General features: G+C 31.8%; 1 protein-coding gene across 1 annotated transcript in view; it reads left to right on the forward strand.

Moving 5' to 3' along the window:
• SEMA3A (semaphorin 3A) overlaps positions 1-11745 on the forward strand; it is a 225618-nt gene extending 213873 nt beyond the window's left edge. Inside the window, exons 16-17 of the mRNA XM_081079478.1 lie at positions 8207-8349; positions 9698-11745. Coding sequence (XP_080935604.1) covers positions 8207-8349; positions 9698-10153 — 599 coding nt within the window. The 3' untranslated portion in view covers positions 10154-11745. The remainder of the gene's footprint in view (positions 1-8206; positions 8350-9697) is intronic.
• The last annotated feature ends 2675 nt before the right edge of the window (positions 11746-14420 follow it).

Below are 14420 nucleotides of genomic sequence, written 5' to 3' on the forward strand. Positions count from 1 at the left end.
CATTAGTTTATGTACTGCTAAGAAAGAAAAATTGCAAAAGATAGGCGCTAATAGATCATCCCAGCATCAAGCCAGGACACAGTACATACATTTCAGTATTAGCACAAAAGGGAAATACATTATCATGCAGGAGAAGATAGCAAGGAAATATGCTTGTTTCCGTCACAATTTATGGATAGTGAAAAAGGGATAAAAATACTCCTTGGACCACAAGGTGGTACTCATGAAGGTTGACTTTCTGAATTCACACCAATAATAGGTGCATCAAAAACCTCAGACACGATTTTAGTTTGAAGGGGTATCAGGTTAGTAGGATTTCATTGTCTGGCAGAAGAACGCAATTTTTCTGGAAGAAAGCAACTTCAACTCAGATCAAGAGTAACTGTAAGACACATTCTGATATCAGAGATCTTAAAATATAAAGAAGTGCGCATCTAGAATGAGCTTACTATAGTATTATCTTCTATGACTTTTGTGAACCTTTTTTGAAACTATTTTCACTGGAGATAATCAATCATCGCAATAGTCATCACCTTAGGCAAATAATCCAATTTTTCATAGTATATGTGTGCAATACATGCACGTACAACCTGAATAAGAAGGCATTTGAAATATGTCATGCCATCATTGTTCTTTATTAAAGTCTTAAATATGTCATCAAAGGTCATCCAAGTGTCTTACACCTGTAATTTAACCATTGTAAATGGAAAGTTTTTAAGCATGCTGTATTTTTGAAGTTCTAAAACTTATCAGGAAAATATATGAAAATGCAAGATGGTATTTTCATTAGTGTTTATGGAAGATTTCTGCTTTAGCAAATGGGTGTTTTCCATCATCTCCTACCATAACTCTTGGGAAAAAGTAAATTAAACATCAAAGTTCATGTTTCCTGTTTTTAAATGTACAATTTTCTATGATAATTTAACTCGGGTACATAGATCATGTGTGCTTTCCTGGTAAAACATCTGCTATAAAATTACGAAAATAAGACATGTTCAATATTAACTAAAATAATATTATAGATGTCTTCATATCGGTGTGTAGCTTTTTAAGTTTCTGCCTGCTCTATACTAAGAAGCATTGCAGCCTCTGGTATCACAAGATATAAGCACAGTATTAAATGTAACTATTCAAATGGCTTCATAGTTAACTTAATAATACCTCAATTTCATTTTCATATTTTGAATTAATAAATCTCTAAAATATAAGATACTAGTGACTCTCTCTGAAACAATAATTACTTATGAGGAATAAAAATAAAACCCTGGTCATATCTGTCTATCTATCATCTATCTATCTATCTATCTATCTATCTATCTATCTATCTATCTATCTATCTATCATCTATCTATCCACCAACAAGAACATTTTAAACACAAATCCAGAGGAGTATGTGGATTCAAGGAAGATTGGAAACTACTTTAATTACAAAATTTTAAATACTGTACACTAGTTGATACCAGAGACAGATACCAATACCAGAGACAGATCTTAATTTAAAGCATAAAACAAAGTAGTTTAAAATTTAAATTAAATTATTTATTTCAGCAAGTTGATAAATTATGTTTAAATTTTTTCTAAGATTTCATTAATTGAATCCTTTTTTGTACTTGACAAATATTGTAGTAAACACATGGACTTTAATATATATATGCATAAATTTCTAGGTGCATTCATGCATACATGCGAATTAGTATTCAACAAACAGAGAAACTAGTTGGTATAACAGAAAACATTGGAGAAGCATTGTCCTAAGCATTATCTTGGTAAATAAACAAGATTCCTGTTATATAGCTTAGTAATACTATAAAATTTGTTTTTAAGTGCACTATAATATATAAGATTAAATCAATTGTTAACCCTCTTAATAGTCAGGTCCAAAAAATATGCATGAATGTTAAAAATTATGAAATTTTTTCTTTTCAATTTCTTTATTTTTAAATATTTTGTGTGCCCAAGAGTTATTAATTCATCTATTAAATGTCTTTTCAGCCAGTGCTACTTATAAAGATATAATTCATCCACTTGCAGCCAAATTAGAGTCTTTTCTATTGATAAAGTCCCTGTTTATTTCTGGAGAAAGTCATCTAGAATCTAGTAAAGAAAATACAAGAAATGATGTTTTTACTCAAGAAGTGTATATCTGCAATTTTCTATGTCACCAAGAATCGATGAGCAACACTTCCTTTCCTTCTTCTCTTGACCTCTTATAGTGAATATTAAGAAAATAATTTACTGTAAAATATTAAAATTACAATGTGATAAAAATAACTGGAATTAGATTTATCTCTATGTAGTTCAGGAAGTATTTGCTAAATATTTAAAATTATTTACAACCACTTGTCCCTCCCCCAAATTGTTTTACTTTTATATTCATTATTTACAAAATGCAATTTTTCAATAACCTAGCGGGAAGGACATAAAAAATTATAACAAAGATCAAATAGTTGAATAAATATGTGGTGCACTACCTCATCCATCTCTGACTTTTCTACATGACATCAATTTTTCTAAGATTGTTAAATTATTAACATTTTAATCTTGGCAGACATTTATGGGGTTAAACTGGAATAAATGGAGAGCTGAAATGTGATGCCTTCTGTTTTTGCTATATTGGAAGAGAATCAAATACTAAATAAGGCCTTTAGCAACATGATATTTCTGGCCAAATGATGGATATCATGACTTTTTGTTGTTACAAAAGGAAGCAATTTATTTAACTTATTTCTTTCCTCCCATTCTTTCTGGTTTATTAGGCTCATTTCATTTCCATAAATTATCCCACTAAAAGAGGAAATGATTAATTGAAGATTGCTTCCTTAAAAACATTATTTCTTGTCATTAACAGCTGCAGTGTATTGTAACATTGTGTTATTCAAACATACTGTGGTACTTTTAAAACAATTTTAATGTTTGTCGCTCTCAATTATTTTGCTCTAACTCTTCAATTCAACCCATGAGAATTCATTATGCCAATTTAACAATTATATACTTCTTGTCTACTAGTAATTTTCATGACAAAAGTTTATATTCAAAACAGTTGGTTTCTTCTAAGTGTGAAATATATTTAAAAATTAATTAAAATGAGATTCCTTTATGTCTGGAAATCTACAAGATTACTGCTTGGCATGGACATTATTTAGAGGTATAGTTGTCCCTGGAGATGTGAGAACGTACTCGTGTGATTTATCAAATCTCTTTCTCTTATTATCCCATATTTAGATTTTTTGATATTGGAGTACATTTGATTAGTCATCATCTCCTCCTATCAGATCTCAAAATCAATGTTGTAACATTCTAAAACTTAACAAATTTAGTAGATTTGAAATTTATATTTAACAGTGTTTAATACCATATTCTGAAAAAATCAGAGTGATAAACTCTATGCCCCTTTTAATAAATTTTAAATCATTTTGAATGAAATTATGATAACTGTCTTGAAGATGTCAAAGTTACATGAGATTTCAGCTTTTAAATACAGAGTTAATAGTTATCTGGATTTGCCATTCACCAAACATCAGCTAAGAGTTTATGTATGTCTCGTGCCAGGATTGTAGAATACACAGTATGGAGGAAGATAACCAGATTAATGAATAACTGTAAAAAATAAGACTCCATGTGCTATAAACACATATGCAAAAAGCGAGTTTTAGGAAGCATAGAAGAAAAAATACTTTCTTTGATTGTGGTGAGGGAGTAGGATTGATGTTGGGAAGGAGTTCATAATTTGTCTTAGTATATTTTTTTAGTAAAAGATTTTAAGTTTTGAACTAACAGTTGAAACTCTCATAAGAACAGAAATAACAATATCTCACATATTTATGACAATTTCTGTGTCCAGACATTATACTGTTATTTTCATGTAGATATATTTTAAGAACAACAACAAAAAGATTTTAAAATGTGTTATAAAAATTTTTTATCTGTAATAATAAATGACCTATTTCAGACAACTTTCAATTGTTTGATTAAAAACAAAGTTAAGATAAAGCTAGCCGTAATGTCACACAGGCAAAGCAGGTGTGCTGACAGGGAACAAAACCAGGCATGCAGGAAGAACATATTTACCAAAAAGTTATTGTGGTAAAATATAAAATTTTCTAACAGTTTTTTTTTTTTTTTTGTCAATGTAGAGAGGGAAATATGATCAAGAGATGAATCACAAAGTTCACTTTAAAAAATCAATTGTTCAAAATAATCTCAATAATTCCTAAAATCTCAATAATTCCTAAAAACTAATACCATGCTTTGAAAAATACTTGTGGCATTATAGCAAGCCCTTTGATTTAATAAATAGTCTATTCCCAAGGGAACATTGAAAATCTAGTAAGGTTAGAAAACAAGATTCAAAATATTGTTCTGGTCTGTAAGTTTTTTGTTTGTTGTTTGTTTGTTTGGTTTTTTTTGAGAGAGATTGAGGGGCAAGAAGAAGAAAGGAGAGAGACCTTAAAGGAGGGAGAGAGAAACACACTATTACAGGACCTCTAATATTTCCTATGTTGTACAATGCTTACTCAAGCAGTTGGGGTAGTTAGGAAATGGATTGCATATTTATTGAATGCCTTCTAATCATTCTTTCTAAAATTCTTATTGGATATCTGTTTATTCAGTCTCAGATGTGGGAAAATTAACAGAAAAACTGTTTACAGGTTGTTATATCTGAGCACCCCAATATATGAATACTTGGCAGAGGCTATTTTAAATTGAAGTTCTGGTCCTAAATCAAGAGTTGCTGGTGATAGAAACATTCTGCTACAAAGGAATTAACAGAAAGAAAAAAAAAAAACTGTATTCAATGGAAATTTAGTTTTTGCAATTGTACTTTTTATTTGGACAAAAAGAGAGATATAAAGGGCCAAGTTAGAGGAGAATGAATTTTTACTGTACTGGCAAGAGTAGTCATTAAGGAAAACTAACTAAAGGCACCAAGCTGGATTACAAAATACACCAGTTGTGGTACGTATCTCATTCAGGTGTAAAAGTACCTAAAGGTCATAATATCTCCTAAAGAACTCCATGAACTTTGGCTATAGTAAATTAAAAACAACTTGGTGTAAGTTCTTGATCAAAACAAATATTATTTAATTTAGATTCTACTATTAATAGATAAGTAGCAGATAAAACGAAATATTTTGTAAATATAAGAAACCATTTATTAAGAGAATCCCTGTGTGTCTGTGCACGTGTGTGTGTGTGTGTGTGTGTGTGTGTGTGTGTGTGCATTACGAAACATTTGCTGTCACCAGGGAAGATCCTGAAGTGAAACTAAAACCTGAGCACATTTCCCAGGACTGTAAGAAAGATTAGCAGAAAGCTCTCTAGGGACCATGTAGTATGATTAAATTAATTGGGAAAAGGACAACTTAGTGATTTTTTTTTAAAAGGTACCTAATTGATGTTATATTAATATGAAACTCTTTTTTCTTATACAAGTTGCATTGTTTTTCTTAGTTCTGGGGCAACTAGTGTACTGAAGTATTTAAATAGAATTCTATATGTGAGAGCAATAACTTAATTATACCTTATATTTCTATAGATATTTATAATAATGTAGATTAGTTGGGAGAAAAGTCAGTAGTTATCATAAATTTCTACAAGAAAAGTAGACCTGGGAGACATGGCTGATAAACCAGATCAGTGGATCACCATGTTGTTTGTATCTGAATTCAGTGAATTTTTTTCTGTGTCATGCTGTCATATTTCTTAGGATTTGTTAATATTGAGAAATTGAATGAAAAGTCTCTTCCTAAAAGTAAAATGATTTATTTAATGATTTGTATTTTACTTTTTTTATTTTTTTGGAGTAAGAATACCTAACATGAGATCTACCCTCGTAACAAATTTTTAAGTGTACAACAGTGTATTGTTCATTATAAGGACAATTTTGTACAGCAGGTCTAAAATCTTATCGATCTTGCATAACTGAAACTACATACCCATTGATTAGCAACTCCACATTCCCTTTCCCCAGTCCCTGGCAACCACCATTCTACTCTCAGCTTCTAGGTATTTGACTACTTTGGATACTTCGTATAAGTGGGATCATACAGCATTTGTTCTTCTGTGACTGGTTTATTTCACTTAGCATGTCCTCCAGATCCATCCATGTTGTTGTCTATTGCAGATTTCCTTCTTTTTTAAGGCTGAATAATATTCCAGCTAAAAGGATTTCTAAATCAAAACAGTTTAAACTGCATAATGATTAGCGGAAAAAATGTATTTAATGTAAACTGTATTGACCTCGTATGTGACAAGGCATTCTGATTGTTCAAGGGAGCTGAATCACAGGAGACTTTCCAGCCCTTATTGGGCATGGAGATCCAATGTATCTCTATCCAGGGAAGCAGATATCCAGCAAACTAGCAGAGCAACATGTGCCATATCTATTCAGTCAAAGATATACTAATAATTTCAGAGGAAAAAGAAAAATACTACCATATTCAATGTAGATATTGAAGGGAAAAAAAAAAAAAAAATATATATATATATATATATATATATATATATATATATATATATATATATATATATATATATATATATCTCCAATATGGAAAAATGACTTTGAATCAGTTAAATATTGTTTCTTTACAGTTTAGTCATTATTTCCTTTGTGTGTGTGTGTGTGTGTGTGTGTGTGTGTGTGTGTGTGTGTTTCCTATTTCTAGGTGATCTTTTAAATAAGACAGGACCGATACTTCTCAATATTAGAAGGCTTTTATTTCCTCTAGGGCAATAGAGAAAAAGCTTTTATTTCCTCTAGGGCAATAGAGGAAAAGGCACTGAGGTTGACATCCCTGAAGACAGAAAATGGAGGCAGAAGGTTGATTGTAGGCAGGGTGAGACTAGAAAATAATGGACATAGGCTTTGGACAGGAATTGGATGGAAGCAGGCTTTGGAAAATTTTAAACCTAGTGAGAGCAAATCATATTGTCTATGACAGTCTAAAGTACTCACTTGATTATAACGACAGTAAAACTGTCACAATGATGCCAAAAAACGGGGGGAAACTTGTTTAAATTAAAAATCTAGTTAAGTTTGAAGTAGAAAGCAAAAAAATTTCATCTGTCTACACTGTCAGCCCTCTGTGCATGTGAAAATATATTTATTATTTTCTAAACTAATTTAATGAGTTCCAGATTGTACAGGATGTCATCATAGAAACAGGATTATACAAGATAATAAGGAAGGTTTTTTTCTCTAAATGAGTTTTACCTAGACTCCCTGTGTCGTACTTTTGATCTTAACTGTGTTTCATTTACCACATTGAAATAGGTTACATAAAGGGTAAAATAATAGAAACTTAATCAGGAAACAGGTTTTCTTCTTGCTGCATTTTGTTATATACTTTTGCCATATTCTTTAGCCTAATTCTTGAAAATAATAAAAGATGTGTCATTTTAAAATGAGAACAATTGAAACCACATTGCCTTGTATCTGTAATTCTTTCTTCTGAGCCATCCCAAACATTTCACACCAATTGATCTCCAGAACAAATTCATGGATTGTTTAGGGGTTATTAGCAGGATGTATAAACTTTCTGAACTTTACCTTTTGTAAAATACTAGATAAATATTGGTGGGTGAATTTAATTTTACAGATGAAAAACCAATACAAACGGGAATAATCTTGTTTCTAAAAGTCCATCCAGATTGCACAGGATGTCATCATAGAACAGGATTGTACAAGACAATAAGGAGGTTTTTTTCTCTAAATGAGTTTTACCTAGACTCCTTGTGTCGTACTTTTGATCTTAACTGTGTTGCATTTACCAGTAACAAATAACTTTTACCAATAACAAAAAAATTTACAAATAACTTCTCTGCTAGAGAATAATATAATATGAACTGGCCCCATTAGAGCATAAAGTTTTAGACTGAAAGTAATTTCTTGGAGAGTATTATTATGGCATATAAAAATGTATAGCTATACTGCATGCATGACTAAGGCTGTTAATGTAATGCTAATTTCTGGTAGACAAATATCCACATATGATTTATGTAACCCATACCACAATAATCAGTCTATTTTGATAACTTGGGTTCTGAAACTTTACATCCTCAAAATTTCTGCCATCTTCAATTAACTTGGAAAAGACTTCCAGCTTGGCAACAAATTTATCTCCTGAATTTCCAAATAAATACTTCCGAAAGTTGAGTTTACTTCTCTTACATTTTCTCATTTCATTTCCTCATCACTGGACAGATAATCACCATGGCCATAGTCTTGAAGAAAGAATCATCTATGGAGTAGAAAATAGTAGCACATTCCTGGAATGCAGCCCCAAATCACAGAGAGCTCTGGTCTATTGGCAATTTCAGAGGCGAAATGAAGAGCGAAAAGAAGAGGTACAGGAATGAAATTGACTGGATTATTTCTTTCTAACATATACTAAGTGACCCCAGCATGGTTGACTTGAGGGGGAAAAGAGTATCTTTATCCTTTCCTTAACCGAAATATTCAATGAAGACTGATTATGTAACAGGCTTTGTGCTAGGAGTTGAAGAATCAAAGGTGAACTGGAAGAGTTTTGTCCCAGAAGTTCTTCGTGAATAAATTTTAAAGTCATCTTTTTTTCTTTGTGTTATCTACGAGGCAATTATGTTATCTATATTTGCGTATAGGAAAAAAAAATCCTCCTACTAATATTAACTTTTCTTCAATTAATTCCACTATCCAATGTATATTCCTTTCTCTATTCACTTCCATCTGAAATGGGGAGGGAGCTTTTGGGAAGAAAGTAGTAGATTTAGGATGAAGGATCTAAAGTCCCAGATTGAATTCTGATATGAACTCTGTCTGCAGTTGCATCAGACAGAACTTTCTTCTCAATGGATACATTTATTGTTCTGTGAAATTAAAGAATTGTACAGAGAAAATCTCAGTGAGAACTTTGAGCCTTGAAAGCTTTTTAAAAGCATTAAGGTAACCAGATTATGTGGGTGATTTGTAAATGCCTTATGTGCAGATAATTCTACAAACATAATCTGAAATAAAGGTGGAAATCCTCTCATTACCTTTTTTGACATTTGAAGCAGGCTTTAAATATGTAATCACATAACACAAATGTCAACGTTGCTTTTAGACATTTACCAGCTTAGGCTTTCAGAGATCTCTGTTGTAAACTGTATTCAAAATAAAAGTGAAGTTAGATATAGTCAAGAGCATATCTTCATTTTTATGTCACATCTAAGGCCTAGGAAATTGAATAAATAACTAATTAAATATGTAACCCCATGCTTTTTTCTGCTTCCTCAACTGGTGATTTTTGTATTTTTTATTTTTTTCAAATCAATGTGGTTCATTTTGATGCCACCTTGTTTTCTAATAGCATGGTTCTGTATTTCCAATTCCACTATTTAATGTTAACTTTCTCTTAAATATTTATATGCTTTCTTTGAAATGTACAATGTTTATCTTTGTACTTTCCTCCCATTACCTTGCATATTTTAAATTATTACAATGAGAAATGTTATTAAAACAATTAGACAACCCATATTTTGCAATGCATCTTAAAAACAGTTGACAGAAATGTATAACTTATTTTCTGATGGGAAAATGCTATCATACTTCTTAAGCTAGAAATTTTATTAACTGTTAAAATATTCCTAAATGCATAATCTAAATTTCTACTGACACAGAACTTATATTTCTTTTAACTACGTATGTTTTTACTGCCTTTTTTTCCTCTGCTAGATTAGAGTGGATGATCATATCATCAGGACAGAGCAAGGTCTTCTCCTGCGCAGTCTACAGCGGAAGGATTCAGGCAGTTACCTGTGTCATGCCGTGGAACACGGGTTCATGCAGACTCTTCTTAAAGTGACCCTGGAAGTAATTGACACAGAGCATTTGGAAGAACTGCTTCATAAAGATGATGATGTAGATGGCTCCAAGACCAAAGAAATGTCCAATAGTATGACACCGAGCCAGAAGGTCTGGTACAGAGACTTTATGCAGCTCATCAACCACCCTAACCTGAACACCATGGATGACTTCTGTGAACAAGTTTGGAAAAGGGACCGAAAACAACGTCGGCAAAGGCCAGGACATAGTCAAGGGAACAGTAACAAATGGAAGCACTTACAGGAAAATAAGAAAGGTAGAAATCGGAGGACCCACGAATTTGAGAGGGCACCCAGGAGTGTCTGAGCTGCATTACCTCTAGAAACCTCAAACAAGTAGAAACTTGCCTAAGACAATAACTGGAAAAAATGCAATATACATGAACTTTTTTCATGGCATTATGTGGATGTTTACAATGGTGGGAAATGCAACTGAGTCCCACCAATTATAAATTAAGTCCATGAGTAACTTTCCTAACAGGCTTTCTTCCTAATACCAACATGTAATTGAGGTCAGGGGAATGCAGATGTTCACTTTAGCAGACTTCATGTTTCCTATGGGATTTCGTTGTACAGGTTTCGCTTTCTTCTTTGCCTGAGAAATTAAAACGTCATTTGCCATATTGCGATCTAAAGAAGTAAGATTGCATCAGCAAGGCCATTTTATTGAACTAAAACTTTAAAATAAACTGCATGGATTTAGTAAGCTGATGAATATTCCAAAACGTAGTTGGATTCAAGGATATTTTTTGTCTACCAGCACTTGTGTTTATATGTACTGGAGGAGTAAAATGATACTGAATGAAATGGTCTGTGGAAATATAAAAAAAACATAAACCATCCATCATCCGGAAGAAAAATGGAATACACTGATCTACTACTGATGTCTTCTTTCAGCTTTGATCTAAAGATGTATTTTATTAAAACTATAATTTAAATGTACCATGACAAATATGCAGTAAAATTTAGCTCTTTTCTAAGCTAGAGTAGGTTTTTTTCTTACAATAATTGTGCTATATAGTTTTGGTTTTAAAAATTCCAATTGTGTGCTGCTTTTTTTTCAACATTTTGTTTTCAGTTCTGCAAGAGGGATAGCTGATACTGTTTTAGAAACATGTGTACATCATTAACGGTTAATTCTTAAAACCCAGATGTAAATTATGCTTTATGTCTCTGAAGATTTCAAGCAAGTAACACCTCCTCTCCTTTAAGGATTATCTAAAATAATTTTAACCTGCATAATGGTCTTAGAAAAACAAAGCATTTAACCACCAAAATAGGTAAGAAACAAATTGATTTATTAAAAGCATTTTGTTGTACCTACTGTATCAATGAGAAAAAGAACTGCATTTTTCATGAAACTAATAAGCATTATCTTAATATGATATTAATATAGAATGTCTCTTAATTCTGTCCTTGAATCCCTACATGATATTTGAAAACTGTCTCATTCCATTCCATTAAGAATTACATCTGTGTCACCTAATTTTTTTTAGAAGAGAGAGATCAGTAATTTTCAGAACAATATCTTAAAAGCAAATTTCTCAACTCTGTTTACATTTGTATCAGCTGCCTCTTATCTTGCATTGTTTTAAGACAATTATTTGTCTATTTGTCTAAAGAACATTAATTCTTTTCATATCAATGGAAGTGATTTTTATACAAACTATTTTCCAGGACACAACCCATACTTAAAACATGTAAAACTCTTTGTCTCCTACAACAATTTATATAATAATGTAAAAGATTATTAATCAAGGGTTTGCCTGCTTCATTGTTCTAAGATGATTTCTTGAGAGTCATTGACATCAAGATGTAAAAACCATCAACATTTCAATAGTTTCTTTTGCACTATACTCACCTTACCAGGAATCCCACCCTAGGTCCTTCATCATGCACAAAAATGAAAAAAAAAAAAAATCCTATTGCTAATGAAAACAGCATTGAAATTCTAACTCTGCCTTGGGATTCTAATTAACTCAGCATTAATTTCTCACCTCAGACTGCAGTGGGTTTTCTAAAAATTCTGTATCAGCTGAAATATTTCACAGATGGAAGCTCATGTTACAGTTTTAATGATTAGTTTGAATAAACCATTTGTTGACACTTGCTTCAAATGAAAGCCTAAAAACTTTATATATTTAAGAAAGTATTACTCCTAGAAGTACATCCCCAAATGGTTGCTGAATTTTAAATTATTTAAAGGACACACTCATGTAGAGGAAAAAAAATTGAAATATTAATCAAAACACAAAGAGAGCTCCCAAAATAGGCCCTTCTTTTATTTTTATAGACTATCTTAACAACACTGAAATTCGGTGTTGCATTGTATTCTAAATTTGCAACTGAAACAAATTTATTTGCAGTAACAGAAGTATCTTATTTCTTTTTAGTCTTCAAAAATAAGGGATTTGAAGGGATAAAGATTGTATACTAACTTCAGGGATAACTCCCAATATCCAAATGCATTCTGTTTAGCATTATGAAATACTATAGAAAGTCTAGATTTCAATGAAACGAAACAAAAACTAACAAATCTACTGGCATGTCTTTATAAACCATCAGGTGTAAGTCTTCAAAGAGAATTATAGCTATAACTTGCAGGTAAATAACTTATTACAGTCATAATCTTCTGCCAATGTGTATTGAGAGGGGACAGGTTGCACGAAAAATAATTAATGTCCCACTTAGTTTTAATAGACTTTGGCATATGCATGTATCATCAGAGTTGAAACTATGTTGAGAGACTCATGTGAGATTAAGCAAATCAGGACAGCAATCTTAAAGTAGGAAAAGATACATCTCAGCAGAGAAATCACGTCCCAGTTAAAATCAAATGTAAAATGTAAATGCATGTAAATGCACACTTAATGCTACTTTTTATGTATTAGTTAGTGATTTTCAATGGTATGTGTTTAATATTTTTGCTACCTACACATTAGGCAAAAGAGATGTAAATAATTTTGACAAGAAGAAAACAGTGTAAAATGCAACTTTTTATAGGTACTCTATTTCAGTGTGTTCAACATCATCATAAAATGCCAGATTTTCCCACACAGGTAACAAGGTGGTTTATGTGCTATTTAAGGACAGAAGGTGTGTGCCCATTCAATAAGCATGTTTTTGCCAGGTAGTAAATATGTTCCATATCTGTATTTATCATTGCATTTCAGATAGGAACTAGAAAACTGGAGAGAAAATGTAATGAAAGTGCTGCTGTAAATTATTCCTTTTAGCATGTATTCAGTTGCTAAATACACATTTCTTCAAAATATTTGAATTCAGATGTCTTTACTGTTCCCTCTAGCATATGGTGTCAAGGAAAGTAAGTTTAGAAAATGTTGAGAACCAGTCATATTGCTACAGAATCAGCTAGCAGATTTCTTCATTGTCGTCATCTGTAAACTGGGTTCTATATTTATGGTGATGATGTGAATTCTTATGCCCTTTAAATTAAATATTATTTTTATATCATACCTAAAAAGGAAATATGGAAATGAAATTCTATAATGTGTCATCATCATAATCAGTATGGTATCATTCAGGATCTACAAAAATGCCCAATAATTGTTATTAAATTTGCCTATCCCAAAGGTCATAAGCAAGCATACATAGAGTGAATAGCATAGCAGTGTGAAATCTTTTTTTTATTCATTCATGTTTTAAACACAATTACCTTTCGCTTTAATGGAAATCTATCAAGTTCCATGGCTTCATAGACACACTTAAATAATCTATTGAGTTGTAAGCTTTTAAATATAAACTGTCCTGATGCCAAAGATATCCATGATTTTAATTTTAACTTTGTAATAATTATTAATGTCAATGTTAGTATTTACAAAATACATTTCTCCATAAAGAAGGAAACATTATTTTTCAAAAAGTCTGCTATATCCTATTAATTTATTTGATTTCTAACAATTTTATTATACTAGTTACTTACAGAAACATACTTTATTATTACGTTAATATATATTAAGAGGCTCTATAAATAGAAGAGAGAGAATGAAGCCACAGAAATGGTGCTTCATATTGTATGGCCATTTTCAGTCAACCTGACCAAAGAAAATAACTTGATTTTCATTTCAAACATGTAAGCACACAGAGGCAGGGGTAGGAAATCAAACCAAACCAACAAAAAGATTTTGGGTATAAAGAAATTGGGCTTGTAGACACTTTGCCCTTTTGAACCAGATTCCTGCCTGTTTGATTAAATTCCACTGATAGCTCTTGTCTATCTACTACATGCTAAGCACTGGTAGGTGACGAAGATACTAAGATGAGTGAGACATAACCCCTGTCTTCAAAGAGCTCACAATGAAATAAAGGAAACAGTTATATGACTTATAATCATCTTATCCGGCAAACCTTTCCTGACCCTCCCATCCCTAGATTAAGCTAGCCACCTTCTCAGCACTAAATTTGTGTCTTGTATATATTTTTGATTGCCACACATCACAAAGGTGTAATTTATTTTGCTTATACCATTGTCTTCCTTTCTAGACTGTGAGCTCCTTGAGGGCAGGGTTTGCATCTAATTCATCACCATGATGCCTGGCTCAGGGAAGGAGCTC

The sequence above is a fragment of the Rhinolophus hipposideros genome (assembly GCF_964194185.1).
Source record: "Rhinolophus hipposideros genome assembly, chromosome: 18".
Lineage (NCBI taxonomy): Eukaryota > Metazoa > Chordata > Mammalia > Chiroptera > Rhinolophidae > Rhinolophus > Rhinolophus hipposideros.